Below are 13,198 nucleotides of genomic sequence, written 5' to 3'. Positions count from 1 at the left end.
TCATATTTCATAATGATATTATAAGTCATCGATCTAGATATTTTCCCCCGTAGTTTATGAAGCAGCTGAAAAAGAGACCGGTTCACTGTGAGAAATGTAGCACTCTCGGACAGTGCTCCGGCCCCGTATTCAACAGCTCACAGAAATGCTCATTGTCAATTCAAATTCAACATCCTTCAAACGTATGCCAGAACTGAGATTGACAGAAGGCTGAGAAGTTCACAGAAAGAAATCCCATGTCTGTTCATTCAGCACCTCCTATTTTCACAGCAAGGTGCCAGAGCACAGTTAATGTATGAATCTGGATTAACTTTTCAGTAAAATATTTAAAATGTGATCAACATCATAATTCTTTAACTTCCTCAACCCTTAGCACACATTAGTCTAAGCACTTTAAGATTAATTAAAAAACCAAGAGATTAGGAATTAGCAGATACAAATAAACAATTTTTTTACAAATATTATAAACCATCACATGAAGGAAAAAGTGCACAAACAGAAACCAACCTGTTTGCTGAGTGGTTTGTGACAATGGCTGGTTCTGCTGAGTGCTGTAATGGATAGGGGCTATAGGCCGATACTGCTGATTGGAATGGGGGTACTGACCTGGAGCACAGTAACAACTAGACAGCTGAAAAAAGAAACACAGTTCTTAGGAGGATTGTTGCAGTGAAACATGAGCTGAAGATTTCTTCTTTTGAGTAAACACAATATGCAATGATATAATACAAAAGCAAAATACTGCGGATGCTGGAAATCGGAAATAAAAACAGAAAATGTTCAAAATACTCAGCAGGTCAGACGGCATCTGTGGAGAGAGAAACAGATTTAACGTTTCAGGTCGATGACCTTTCGTCAGAACAGGAGAAAGGCATGGGTCCCTGTGCTAAGACTGATGTGAGGCAGTAGGAGGGACAGCAAGTGGGGGGGATGGGGAAAGAGTTATTGTGCTTTTGCGACAATTCCTCAGTGAGGGCGATGGGAAATGGATGGGCAGTCAGGGGTGGTAATACCACACCGGGACTGTAGGGGTAGTTGCAGGTAGGACCGTCAGGCGAGAGGCCTTGCCTCTATAAATGCAACTTGTTGTTGAGACCGGGAGCCAGTATGGGTCAGCAGGGATGCGGGTGACAGGGAAGTGGGACTTATTCTGCACAGACTGGGGTTAATGGAGAATGGAGGTCACCAAGAAGAGAGTTAAAGTTGTCGTCATATATTAAGCCTACAGCGGTGGAGGAGTTGGAGGTAGGGGTGGAGATGGAAGTAAGCAATTTTGTTAGTGGATAGAATATGTGGTTTAAAGTTCAGCTCAGCATCCAACAGGATGCCAAGATTATAAGTGGTTAGTTTCTTCCTGAGAGAGTGGTTAGAGAGGGAGATATAATCAGTGGCAAAGGAGTGGGGTTTGTGGTAGGGGCTGAAAATGGCTTTGAACTTTCCAATGTTGAACTGGAACAAGTTGTGACTCATCCAAGACTTGATGTTGGAAATGCAGTTTGACAGTGATGGGGCACTTGAGGGATTGAGATAAGTGATTGAGGGGTATAAGATGGTTTGGTCATCGCATGTATCACATGCTGTGGAAAGCTTGAGGAAAACATAGGAACAGGAGTAGGCCCTTCAGCCCCTCAAGCCTGTTTCACCATTCAATGAGATCATGGCTGATTTGTATCTCAACTCCATCCACCTGCCTTAGCTCCATATTCCTTAATACCCTTGTCTAGCAAAAAACTATCCATCCCAGATTTAAAATTATTAATTGAGCCAACACCTACTGCTTTTTGTGGGTGAGAGTTCCATACTTCTACCACCCTTTGTGTGAAGAAGTGTTCCCTAACTTCTCTCCTGAATGACCAGTCTCTGATTTTAAGGTTATGTCCTCTTGTCCTAGAATTCCCAGCAGCAGAAAAAAAAATCTACCCAATCAATTCCTTTCAAACTCCTAAAAACCTCAATCAAATCACCCCTTAACTTTCTATATTCCAGGGAATACAAGCCTTGTTTATGTAATCTCTCCTCATAATCTAACCCTTGGAGCCTTGGTAACTTTCTGGTGAATCTGCGCTGCACTCCTTCCAAGGCCAATACATCCTTTCGAAGGTGTGGTGCCCAGAATTGTATACAGTACTCCAGATATGGTCTAATCAGGGCTTTGTATAGCCGTAGCAAAACTTCCTCCCCTTTATATTCTAGTCCTCTAGTTATAAAGGCTATCATTCTATTAGCCTTATAAAGGCTATCATTCTATTAGCCTTTTTGATTATTTTTTTATACCTGACTACTGCATTTTAGTGATCATGGACCCCTGAATTTCTTTGGACCTCCACTGTTCCTAGCTTATCACCATTTAAATGAGAATTAATGCATCAGAGTCACAGAAGATGTCAGTTGTACCTTGGCCGAGGGCTGCTTTAATGCTGTGTAGAGGATGTTAGCTGAACTGGAGGGCTTCAAACAAGCAGTTGTGGGAGAGATGGGCATGAAGCTGTGAGATGGCAACATTTTTAAGGACTTTAAAAAGGAAAAGGAGCTTGGAGATGGGCAGTAACTGGCAAGGACAGATGCGGCAAGGTCATTTTTTTTTCTTAAGATGGGGATGATGACAGTGGTTTTGAAGGGGTAAGGGATGGTGCCTGAAGTTCAAATGCAGAGTTGACTTTCATGTGCTTAACAACATTTGCTGCAGCATGTATTAAGCTTCTGGAAATTCAAGTGTTTCTGTGTACTCAGCTGTCAGCAGGGTTAATTTTGAGAGGCAGCTATCTCTTAACAGCTGCATTATCTTGTCACGTCACCCAATATTGGGGGTTGGGGGGTGAGTCAATGCTATTGTTGGGTTTAGTAGGGTGTTGGCTGTAACAGCCACTAAAAGTTTCCTTGCAAATTCTGCAACAGCTGCCCTGTTAACCATAATTCTTCTAATAGATGGTCATTCCAGTTCATACAGGGTCTTCCTCTGCAGTGTTTCCAATGCTGTTCCATGAAGAGCTATCTTGGGTAGATAACAAGCTATCACCCCCAGGAAATGTCCTGACCATTATTTTTATTTAATCTCAGTATATTCCTTTCATCATGTACTTTTAGCATTTCATTCCTGGCAACATCTGTCAATGAACTGAGGATTCCTAGAAATAAACAAAGCTCAACTCTTCAGCTTCTTCAAAGTTCATGCCTCACGGCAACAGTTATAACAAGGCCCCTTAACAGAGCCTAATATTCAGGCGAATATTATTGGCCCAAATTTGCGGTCGGAGGCTTCCCGCAGGCAGATGCCTCCGACCTGTAAAAAATCTACAAATTTACCCAGTGATCCGGGAGGTATGGAGACTCGCAGTTCTGGGTCTCTCCGGGTACCCGAGGGTAGAGGCCCACGTATCCCAGGGGTGCATGCGGTTCGCAAGCACCCCATGGATCATGTGAAACAGCACAACCAATAAAAGGGAATCCCCATTCATAGTTATGGGAGTTCCGTACAAACGGAATCCCCACGAGTATGAATGGGGATCACTTAAAAACGACACGAACACATGAAATAAATATTTAAAATTAATTAAAATGCCATTTAATTAAGTATTTTAAACAAAAATTTCATTCTGAATTTTAAAAAAAATGGGGCTAAAAATAAACTTACCTTATTGGACAGGGTTTTTAAAAGTATAAATGAGTGATAACATTTTATTTTTCTATTTTTTAAAACTCTTATGTTGGTAAAAGCAGGCCTTATGCCCTTCTGCCGGGGATGCGGATCATCCGGGTTTTCGTGCATGCGCTTCGCATGCCTAAACCCGGAAATTGCGCGGCCCCTGCGGGCACGTACACATATTGTATACACCTGTGGGGGTTGCAAATTACGGCCCATTATCTCTCCATATCCAACTGATTGACAGGATCAAAATAGCAACTGTGGTCCAGAGATCACATTATGAAATGTTATCACTTGCCAGTTCCTCACCAATATATTGAACTGGGTGACTTGTTCTATCCAGATGCCATTTTACATAGAGTTGTAGCACAAAATGGAATTTGGTTGTGAAGTACTTTTCAAAGTGGTTATCGGTCTTATTTCAACAGAAGAGTAGCATTTCTACCTTTCTCCGCGCCCCCCACCCAAAATGTGGAGTCTTTAGTTGACCAATCTGCTATTTTCCACCCTGCTGAAATAACCCCAATTACTTAATTGAGTGAACTTTTACAACAAATAGACAAAGTTATATCGGGCAAGAAAGGTAAAAACAAACCTTAGAGTAAAATAGCATATTGGACCGGTGGTTCCCTGGTTCCAATTTGTCCCTTTTTTGAAAACTGGAACTACATGAGCTACCTTCCAATCGAAGGGAACTACACCTGACTATTAAGCTGTTGAAATATGGGCAACGGGCTCACAGAGCACCCATCCCATCTCTCATCTGGACTTGGAGCAACTATCTATTTTGAGATATCCTATTCTATCCAAGATAACATTTCCAGCAATTTTAATAATTATAATGTTATTTAATACAGGTCATCCCACAGCTGGAACATGAGCATTGCCCACAGCAAAATAGACTAATGCTATTCATCAAACAGCATTTAAAAACAAAACTACACAATACTGTTAGAATTTAGGATCTAAAAGTACTGGCTCGAGCCTTGTAAAGAAAATGAAGATCGATCTACAATTCTGCATACAAGAAAGAATTTGACATTTAATTTTTGTCTGGGGATAGTGGGGTTTCTTTAGGGTCAAACTGGCTCAAAGATAATATGCGAGTTTGGAACCACATCACTCTCCTGCGGCAGATTCTTTAACACAAAATCTTAAGCAGACAAATCTCCAATGTTCCACTGCACTGGTAATGATTCACCAGACAAGCCAGTTTATTAAATGGCATGTAGGCGAGTAGACAACTCAGGCTGTGGGGGGGGGGGGGGGGAGGGAGAGGGAGGAGGAGTGGCATGTTTTCCCCACTCATCTCCAGATAATTCTGTTATTCACTGTCCTAACCGTTAGGATGGTCCTATGTGGACAAGCAGCTTACTAGGTTGATGTGCTGCTAAACTGCAGTTTGCGCCAATTAAACTTTTACGAACACTAAGGGTACCTAAGCCGTGGCCAACTTGCGCTCAAGTTCTCTGAGCCTAAGTGAGTGGCATGCATTCCTACACAGAGAATATTATGCCCTTTATGTAAGGCAAACAGAAACTGTACTTATGTGGATTTCTCAGTAGTTTGGAGACTTTGAAGCAAGGTGATGGGTTTCCATACATGTCAGAGAAATGACAAACCCCCCAAAAAGCTATTATTGACAGACTTGAATACAGATTGTGTTAAAGTGCTGATCTCTGTGTCCAGTGTCACATCAGTAAATAGCTAGCGACCTAGAACTTTATTTCAGCTATAAATCGTAAAACTCTCTTCAGTTGAACCACCTTGTTAAGCTAATGGTGAAATCAGTGACTCAAAAATCAGAATTACTTGTGTCCATTAGCTTTTATAACAAATTAGGCCGTAAAGTCTAAAGCCACCTTCTCTTAAAACATGATAGCAATTCTATTTGCAGTATTTTAATGCAATGTTTATTGTATTTATTGATGAGAACAATTTTGCATCTCTGAAAGCTACAGTACATATATAAAAGCTGACATTAGCAGATTTCATACAAGCATCAGATAGAAGCGGTTTCATTTGCAAAGACATTGTCAGCACTTATATGGCATCTGTATCTGATAGAGATGCTTGATGAATACAGGCTCGCTCATCATGAAGTTCGTGCTGCCCTTAAGGACCAACCTCTGCTGTAGTTTAACCCTAATTAAGTGGATAATTATATAAATTTAATCCTAATTAAGTCGATAATAAACAAGAAACAACAATGCATGCTACGGAACTTTGCCTAAAAAAAACCAATTCCATTCTCAGCAGATGCTTAATGGAACAATAAAAGGAAGATGTGATGAATCTAAGTAATAACATTAGTACGATAGCAAAATACTGCAGATGCTGGAAATCCGAAAGAACAGAAAATGCTGGAAAAACTCAGCCGGTCAGGCAACATCCGTGGAGAGAAATTTGAGTTGACGTTTCGGGTCAAAACCCTTTTTCAAAACTGGAAAGAAAATAGATCGAAGGCAGGGCTGCGATTGAACAAAAGAAGTAAAAGAGACAATAAAAGGTATTCGAAACCAGACGAGATGGTAATTGGCCGGTGGAGACAAAAGGCAGCTGAGATTAGGTGTGAAGTGTACTGGCAGGATAAGAGACAGCTGCCAGGTGGGAGAGAGAAACAAAAAGGAAAGCGGGGGGGGGTGGGGGGGGTGAAGGAAAACCCAAAACAAAGGGGTGGAAAAAATAAGTAAAAAAGTAATAGGGGCCGAGGTTATGATCTGAAATTGTTGAACTCGATATCGAGTCCGGAAGGCTGCAAAGTGCCTAATCGAAAGATGAGGTGCTGTTCCTCGAGTTTACGTCGAGCTTCCGTGGAACAATACAAGAGGCCAAGGACGGTGAGGTCCGAGTGGGAATGGAGTGGTGAATTAAAATGACAGGCGACCGGAAGCTCGGGGTCACCCTTACGGACTGAACGGAGGTGTTCCGCAAAGCGGTCACCCAATCTGCATTTGGTCTCCCCAATGTAGAGGAGACCGCATCGTGAGCAGCGAATACAGTATACTAGATTGCAAGAAGTACAAGTAAATCGCTGTTTCACCTGGAAGGGGTGTTTGGGGCCCTGGACAGTGGGAACGGGGGAGGTATAGGGGCAGGTGTTACATCTCCTGCGCTTGCACGGGAAGGTGCCAGGCGAAGGGGAAGGGCTGTTTGGGGTGATAGAGGAGTGGACTAGGGTGTCTTGGAGGGAGCGGTCCTTACGGAATGCTGAAAGGGGAGGGGAGGGAAAGATACGTTTGGTGGTGGGATCACATTGGAGGTAGCGGAAATGGCGGAGGATGATCCGTTGAATGTGGAGACTGGTGGGGTGAAAGGTGAGGACAAGGGGAACCCTATTGTGGTTCCGGGAGGGAGGGGCAGGGGTGAGGGCAGAAGTGCGGGAGATAAAACGGACACGGTCGAGGGCCGTGTTAACCACGGTAGAGGGGAATCCTCGGTTGCGGAAAAAGGAAGACATGTCGGAAGCACTGGTGTGGAAGGTGGCATCGTCGGAGCAGATACAGCGGAGACGGAGAAACTGGGAGAATGGAATAGAGTCCTTACAGGAGGCAGGGTGGGAGGAAGTGTAGTCCAAACAGGACTGCCCTGGTAGACCCATCGTTTCCGCCTGTTCTTGCCCCACGGAACTTCTCTCTTCCTATCTCGACTCTATCTTTTCTCCCCTTGTCCAGTCTCTTCCCACCTACATCCGCAACTCTTCGGACGCCCTCCGCCACTTTAACAGCTTCCAGTTTCTTGGCCCCAACCGCTTCCTTTTCACCATGGACGTACAATCCCTCTACACCTCCATCCCCCACCAGGATGGCCTGAGGGCGCTCCGCTTCTTCCTTGGAGAGGCCCGTCCAGTCCCCATCCACCAGCACCCTCCTCCGCCTGGCTGAACTTGTTCTCACATTGAATAACTTCTCCTTTAACTCCACTCATTTCCTCCAAATCAAAGGTGTTGCTATGGGTACCCGCATGGGTCCTAGCTATGCCTGCCTTTTCGTGGGATATGTCGAACAATCTTTGTTCCAGTCCTACTCGGTCCCCTCCCTCACCTCTTTTTCCGATACATTGATGACTGTACCGGTGCCGTTTCCCGCTCTCGCCCTGAACGAGACAATTTCATTCACTTTGCCTCCAATTTCCACCCTTCCCTCACCTTCACATGGTCCATCTCTGACTCTTCTCTTCCCTTCCTCGACTTCTCCGTCTCCATCTCTGGGGATAGGTTATCGACCAATATTCACTACAAGCCCGCTGACTCCCACAGCTACCTGGACTACACTTCCTCCCACCCCGCCTCCTGTAAGGACTCTATTCCATTCTCCCAGTTTCTCCGTCTCCGCCGTATCTGCTCCGACGATGCTACCTTCCACACCAGTGCTTCCGACATGTCCTCCTTTTTCCGCAACCGAGGATTCCCCTCTACCATCGAAACCTATAAAATTCTGTCAGGCCTGGACAGACTAGATGCAGGAAGGATGTTTCTGATGGCCGGGGAGTCCAGAACCAGGGGTCATAGTCCAAGGATAAGGGGTAAGCCATTTAGGACTGAAATGAGGAGGAATTTCTTCACCCAGAGAGTGGTGAACCTGTGGAATTCTCTGCCACAGAGGGTGGTGGAGGCCAGTTCATTAAAGTATATTCAAGATTTGGATATATTTCTTGAGGCTAAAGGGATCAAGGGATATGGGGAGAAGGCAGAGACAGGGTACTGAATTTGGATGATCAGCCATGATCTCATTGAATGGTGGAGCAGGCTCGAAGGGCCGAATGGCCTACTCCTGCTCCTATCTTCTATGTTAACACGGCCCTCGACCGTGTCCGTTCTATCTCCCGCACTTCTGCCCTCACCCCTGCCCCTCCCTCCCGGAACCACGATAGGGTTCCCCTTGTCCTCATCTTTCACCCCACCAGCCTCCACATTCAACGGATCATCCTCCGCCATTTCCGCTACCTCCAAAGTGATCCCACCACCAAACGTATCTTTCCCTCCCCTCCCCTTTCAGCATTCCGTAGGGACCGCTCCCTCCGAGACACCCTAGTCCTCTGGGCTGGAAAGAAACTTGCAGTGGGAGGGGGTGGATTCAGTTGTCGTGATCCATGTTGGTACAAACGACGTAGATAGGACTAGGAAGCCGGTTCTGTTAAAGGAGTATGAGCAGCTAGGGGTCAAATTAAAAAACAGAACCTCAAGGGTAATAATCTCTGGATTATTAACTGAGCCACGAGCGAATTTGGCTAGGACAAATAAAATTAGAGAGTTAAATGCGTGGCTCAAAGACTGGTGTGGGGGAAATGGGTTTTGCTTCCTGGGACACTGGCACCAGTACTGGGGCAGGAGGGAGCTGTTCCGTTGGGACGGGCTTCACTTGGCCAGTGCTGGGACTAGAGTCCTGGCGGATCATATAACTAGGGCTGCAGAGAGGGCTTTAAACTAACTAGTGGGGGGGGGGGGGGGGGGGAGGTTCCTAGAGAGCAAATAATAAAAATGACAACAGAGAAGGTAATAGACTTAGGTAGCAGTGGGGAAATTAAAAACCAGAGCGTGTCAGGAAGGGGCAGAAGGTATGGAGTAAAAGGTAAAGTAATAAAAAGGGCAAAAGCAGGAACTAAGTGTCACAAAACATCTTTGAAAGTTCTCTATCTGAATGTACGTAGCATTCGTAACAAAATAGACGAGTTAAATGGCACAAATAACTACATATGGGTATGATCTTGTGGCCATTACAGAAACATGGCTGCAGGGTGACAATGCCTGGGAATTAAACATACCAGGTTATTTAACGATCAGGAAGGACAGGCAGGAAGGAAGGGGAGGTGGGGTGGCTATGTTAATAAAGGAAGGAATCACTGTAATACAGAGAAATGATATTGGGTCAAAAAGATCAGGATAATGAAACAGTTTGGGTGGAGATAAGGAATAATAAGGGGAAAAAAAACACTAGTGGGCGTAGTCTATAGGCCTCCGAACAGTTGCAACTCTGTTGGACGGAGTATCAATCAGGAAATAGTTGAGGCTTGTAATAAGGGAACATCTATAATTATGAGGGATTTTAACCATCATATTAATTGGACAAATCAAATTGGGCAGGGCTGCCTTGAGGATGAGTTCATTGAGTGTATTAGGGATGGGTTTCTTGAACAGTATGTAACTGAACCGACCAGGGGGCAAGCAACCTTAGATCTGGTCCTGTGTAACGAGACAGGATTAATTAAAAATGTCCTAGTAAAGGATCCCCTTGGAATGAGTGACCATAACATGGTTGAATTCCATATTCAATTAGAGGGTGAGAAGGTTGGATCTCAAACAAGCGTGCTAAGCTTGAATAAAGGAGACTATGAAGGTATGAGAGCGGAATTGAGTAGAGTGGATTGGGAAAATAGATTAAAGGGTAAGACGATACATGATCAGTGGTGTACATTTAAGGAGTTATTTTACAACTTCCAAAAAAAAAATATTCCACTGAGAAGAAAAGGGTGTAAAAGAAAAGACAGCCATCCGTGGCTAAGTAAAGAAATTAAGGATAGTATTCGACTAAAAACAAGGGCATATAAGGTAGCCAAATCTAGTGGGAGGATAGAGGATTGGGAAAACTTTAAAAGACAGCAAAAAATAACAAAAAGATTGATTAAGAAAGGGAAGATAGATTATGAAAGTAAATTAGCAAAAAATATAAAAACAGATAGTAAGAGTTTTTATAGTTATATAAAAAGAAAAAGGGTGGCTAAAGTAAATGTTGGTCCCTTAGAGGATGAGACCAGGAAATTAATGGTGGGAAATATGGAGATGGCAAAAACACTGAATGAATATTTTATATCAGTCTTTACAGTAGAAGACACTAAGAATATCCCAACACTGGATAAACAGGGGGCTAAAGGGGGGGGGGGCTGAGGAGCTAAACACGATCAAAATCACTAAGGAAGTGGTACTCGGTAAAATAATGGGATTCAAGGCGGATAAATCACCTGGACCTGATGGCTTACATCCTAGGGACTTGAGGGAAGTGGCGGTAGGGATTGTGGATGCATTGGTAATAATTTTCCAAAACTCCCTGGACTCAGCAAAGGTCCCGGCAGACTGGAAAACTGCTAATGTAACACCCTTATTTAAAAAGGGCAGTAGACAGAAGGCTGGAAACTATAGACCGGTTAGCCTAGCATCTGTGGTAGGTAAAATTTTGGAGTCCATTATTAAGGAGACAGTAACAGGACATTTGGATAATCATAATTTAATAGGACAAAGTCAGCATGGTTTTATGAAGGGGAAGTCATGTTTGACAAATTTGCTGGAGTTCTTTGAGGAAGTAACATATAGGGTGGATAAAGGAGAACCAGTGGACGTAGTGTATTTAGACTTCCAAAAGGCATTTGACAAGGTGCCACACAAAAGATTATTGCTTAAGATAAAAAATCACGGGATTGGGGGTAATATTCTGGCATGGATAGAGGATTGGCTATCTAACAGAAGGCAGAGAGTTGGGATAAATGGTTCATTCTCAGGCTGGCAATCAGTAACTAGTGGTGTTCCGCAGGGGTCAGTGCTGGGTCCCCAACTCTTTACAATCTATATTAACGATTTGGAGGAGGGGACTGAGTGTAACAGATCAAAGTTTGCAGATGATACTAAGATGGGAGGGAAAGTTGTGAGTGAGGAGGACATAAAAAGCCTGCAAGGGGACATAGACAGGCTAAGTAAGTGGGCAGAGATTTGGCAGATGGAATACAATACTGGAAAGTGTGAGGTTATGCACTTTGGCAGGAAAAATCATAGAGCAAGTTATTATCTTAATGGCAAGAAACTGGAAAGTACTGAAGTACAAAGGGATCTGGGGGTCCTGGTGCACGAAACTCAAAAGGTTAGTATGCAGGTGCAGCAAGTGATTAAGAAGGCCAATGGAATGTTGGCTTTCATTGCTAGGGGGATAGAATATAAAAATAGGGAGGTATTGCTTCAGTTGTACAAGGTATTGGTGAGACCACACCTGGAATACTGCATACAGTTTTGGTGTCCATACTTAAGAAAAGACATACTTGCTCTCGAGTCAGTACAAAGAAGGTTCACTCGGTTAATCCCGGGGATGGACATATGAGGAGAGGTTGAGTAGATTGGGACTCTACTCATTGGAGTTCAGAAGAATGAGAGGCGATCTTACTGAAACATATAAGATTGTGAAGGGGTTGGATCGGGTGGATGCGGGGAGGATGTTCCCGATGATGGGTGAAACTAGAACTAGGGGGCATAGTCTTAGAATAAGGGGCTGCTCTTTCGAAACTGAGATGAGGAGGAACTACTTCACTCAGAGGATGGTAGGTCCATGGAATATGCTGCCCCAAAAAGCGGTAGAAGCTGCATCATTACATAAATTTAAAACAGAAATAGACAGTTTCCTAGAAGTAAAAGGGAATTAAGGGTTACAGGGAGCGGGGCAGGAATTTGGACATGAGTCTAGGTTCGGATCGGACATGGCCCTGTGGGTAGCGGAGCGGGCCCAGGGGCCGTGTAGCCTGATCCTGCTCCTATTTCGTGTGTCTAATTCGGTTTGATTCAGGAGATGGTGATAGTAGATTGGCGGTTAGGATCAGATCAGCCATGATCTTATTGAATGGCGGAGCAGGCTCGAGGGGCCGATTGGCCTACTCCTGCTCCTATTTCTTATGTTCTTATGTTCCTCTATCACCCCAAACAGCCCTTCCCCTTCGCCTGGCACCTTCCCGTGCAAGCGCAGGAGATGTAACACCTGCCCCTATACCTCCCCTGTTCCCACTGTCCAGGGCCCCTGTTAAGTATGTGTATTGTATTGAACAATTAACACAAAGACTTAAACGTATAACTCAAACAGGCCTTTACTGGTTGGAGGTAGGGACTGCACATAGGTCTTTACTTCATGCCCACAGGCGGGAACTGAGGGGAATCAGTACCCACAGTACTATTTATACCCCTATGGCCAGGAGTGGTACTGCGTATCACTACGCCCAACAAGTAGTGCAGTCCTGTCCATAGGTTCAAAGTAGCACACATATTACATACACAACATTCCTCCCTTCCTAGCTTTACAGTCATCTCCCCATTTAACATAACGTAATAACATATATACATATATAACTTCAGGTTTACATAACAGAATAACATAGATACATAGATAACTTCATGTCAAAAACAGTTCACAGATTCAATCTCTGTGGTGTAGTCGGTTCACGTTGCTAGAGTGACTCATTCAATAGTCCTTCCATGGATTTAACAGTTTGAACTTCCGAACTGAATTGGCTCCGTTCGGAGGGACCACGTGTGTGATCTGGTAGAGGTGATAATGGTTCAGATGGGTCATCTTCTGTTTTTACTTTTCCTTTTCTGCTTCTTGGAGACTCTCTGGGCTCCATTGTCAGCTGCCACAGCTGCCAGCTGCATGCGCAGTTCCTCCTTCTCTTCCTCCTGTTTCCGTCGTAGAGCCAGCTTCTCCCGATGTTCCGTAGACTTTTGGTGCTCCTCCATGATTTCTGCACTTTGGGAGTCGAAGTTACAAGCTGGGCAGGACAGGACATCGTAATATTCGGTGTCGTCCTGAG

General features: G+C 44.2%; 1 protein-coding gene across 16 annotated transcripts in view; it reads right to left on the bottom strand.

Annotated features, from left to right (window-relative positions):
- Positions 1-13,198, bottom strand: part of r3hdm1 (R3H domain containing 1) — a 163,612-nt gene that overhangs the window by 54,852 nt on the left and 95,562 nt on the right. For all 16 annotated transcript variants that reach the window (XM_085986613.1, XM_085986624.1, XM_085986614.1 and 13 more), the window contains one exon: positions 508-631. In XM_085986613.1, the coding sequence (XP_085842739.1) occupies positions 508-631 (124 nt within the window). The remainder of the gene's footprint in view (positions 1-507; positions 632-13,198) is intronic.

The sequence above is a fragment of the Somniosus microcephalus genome, chromosome 4 (assembly GCF_052327205.1).
Source record: "Somniosus microcephalus isolate GS21.2 chromosome 4, FLI_Smic_1.0, whole genome shotgun sequence".
Classification (NCBI taxonomy): Eukaryota; Metazoa; Chordata; class Chondrichthyes; order Squaliformes; family Somniosidae; genus Somniosus; species Somniosus microcephalus.
The sequence above is the reverse complement of the archived record's forward strand: the minus strand, read 5'-3'. Positions and strand labels throughout refer to the sequence as shown.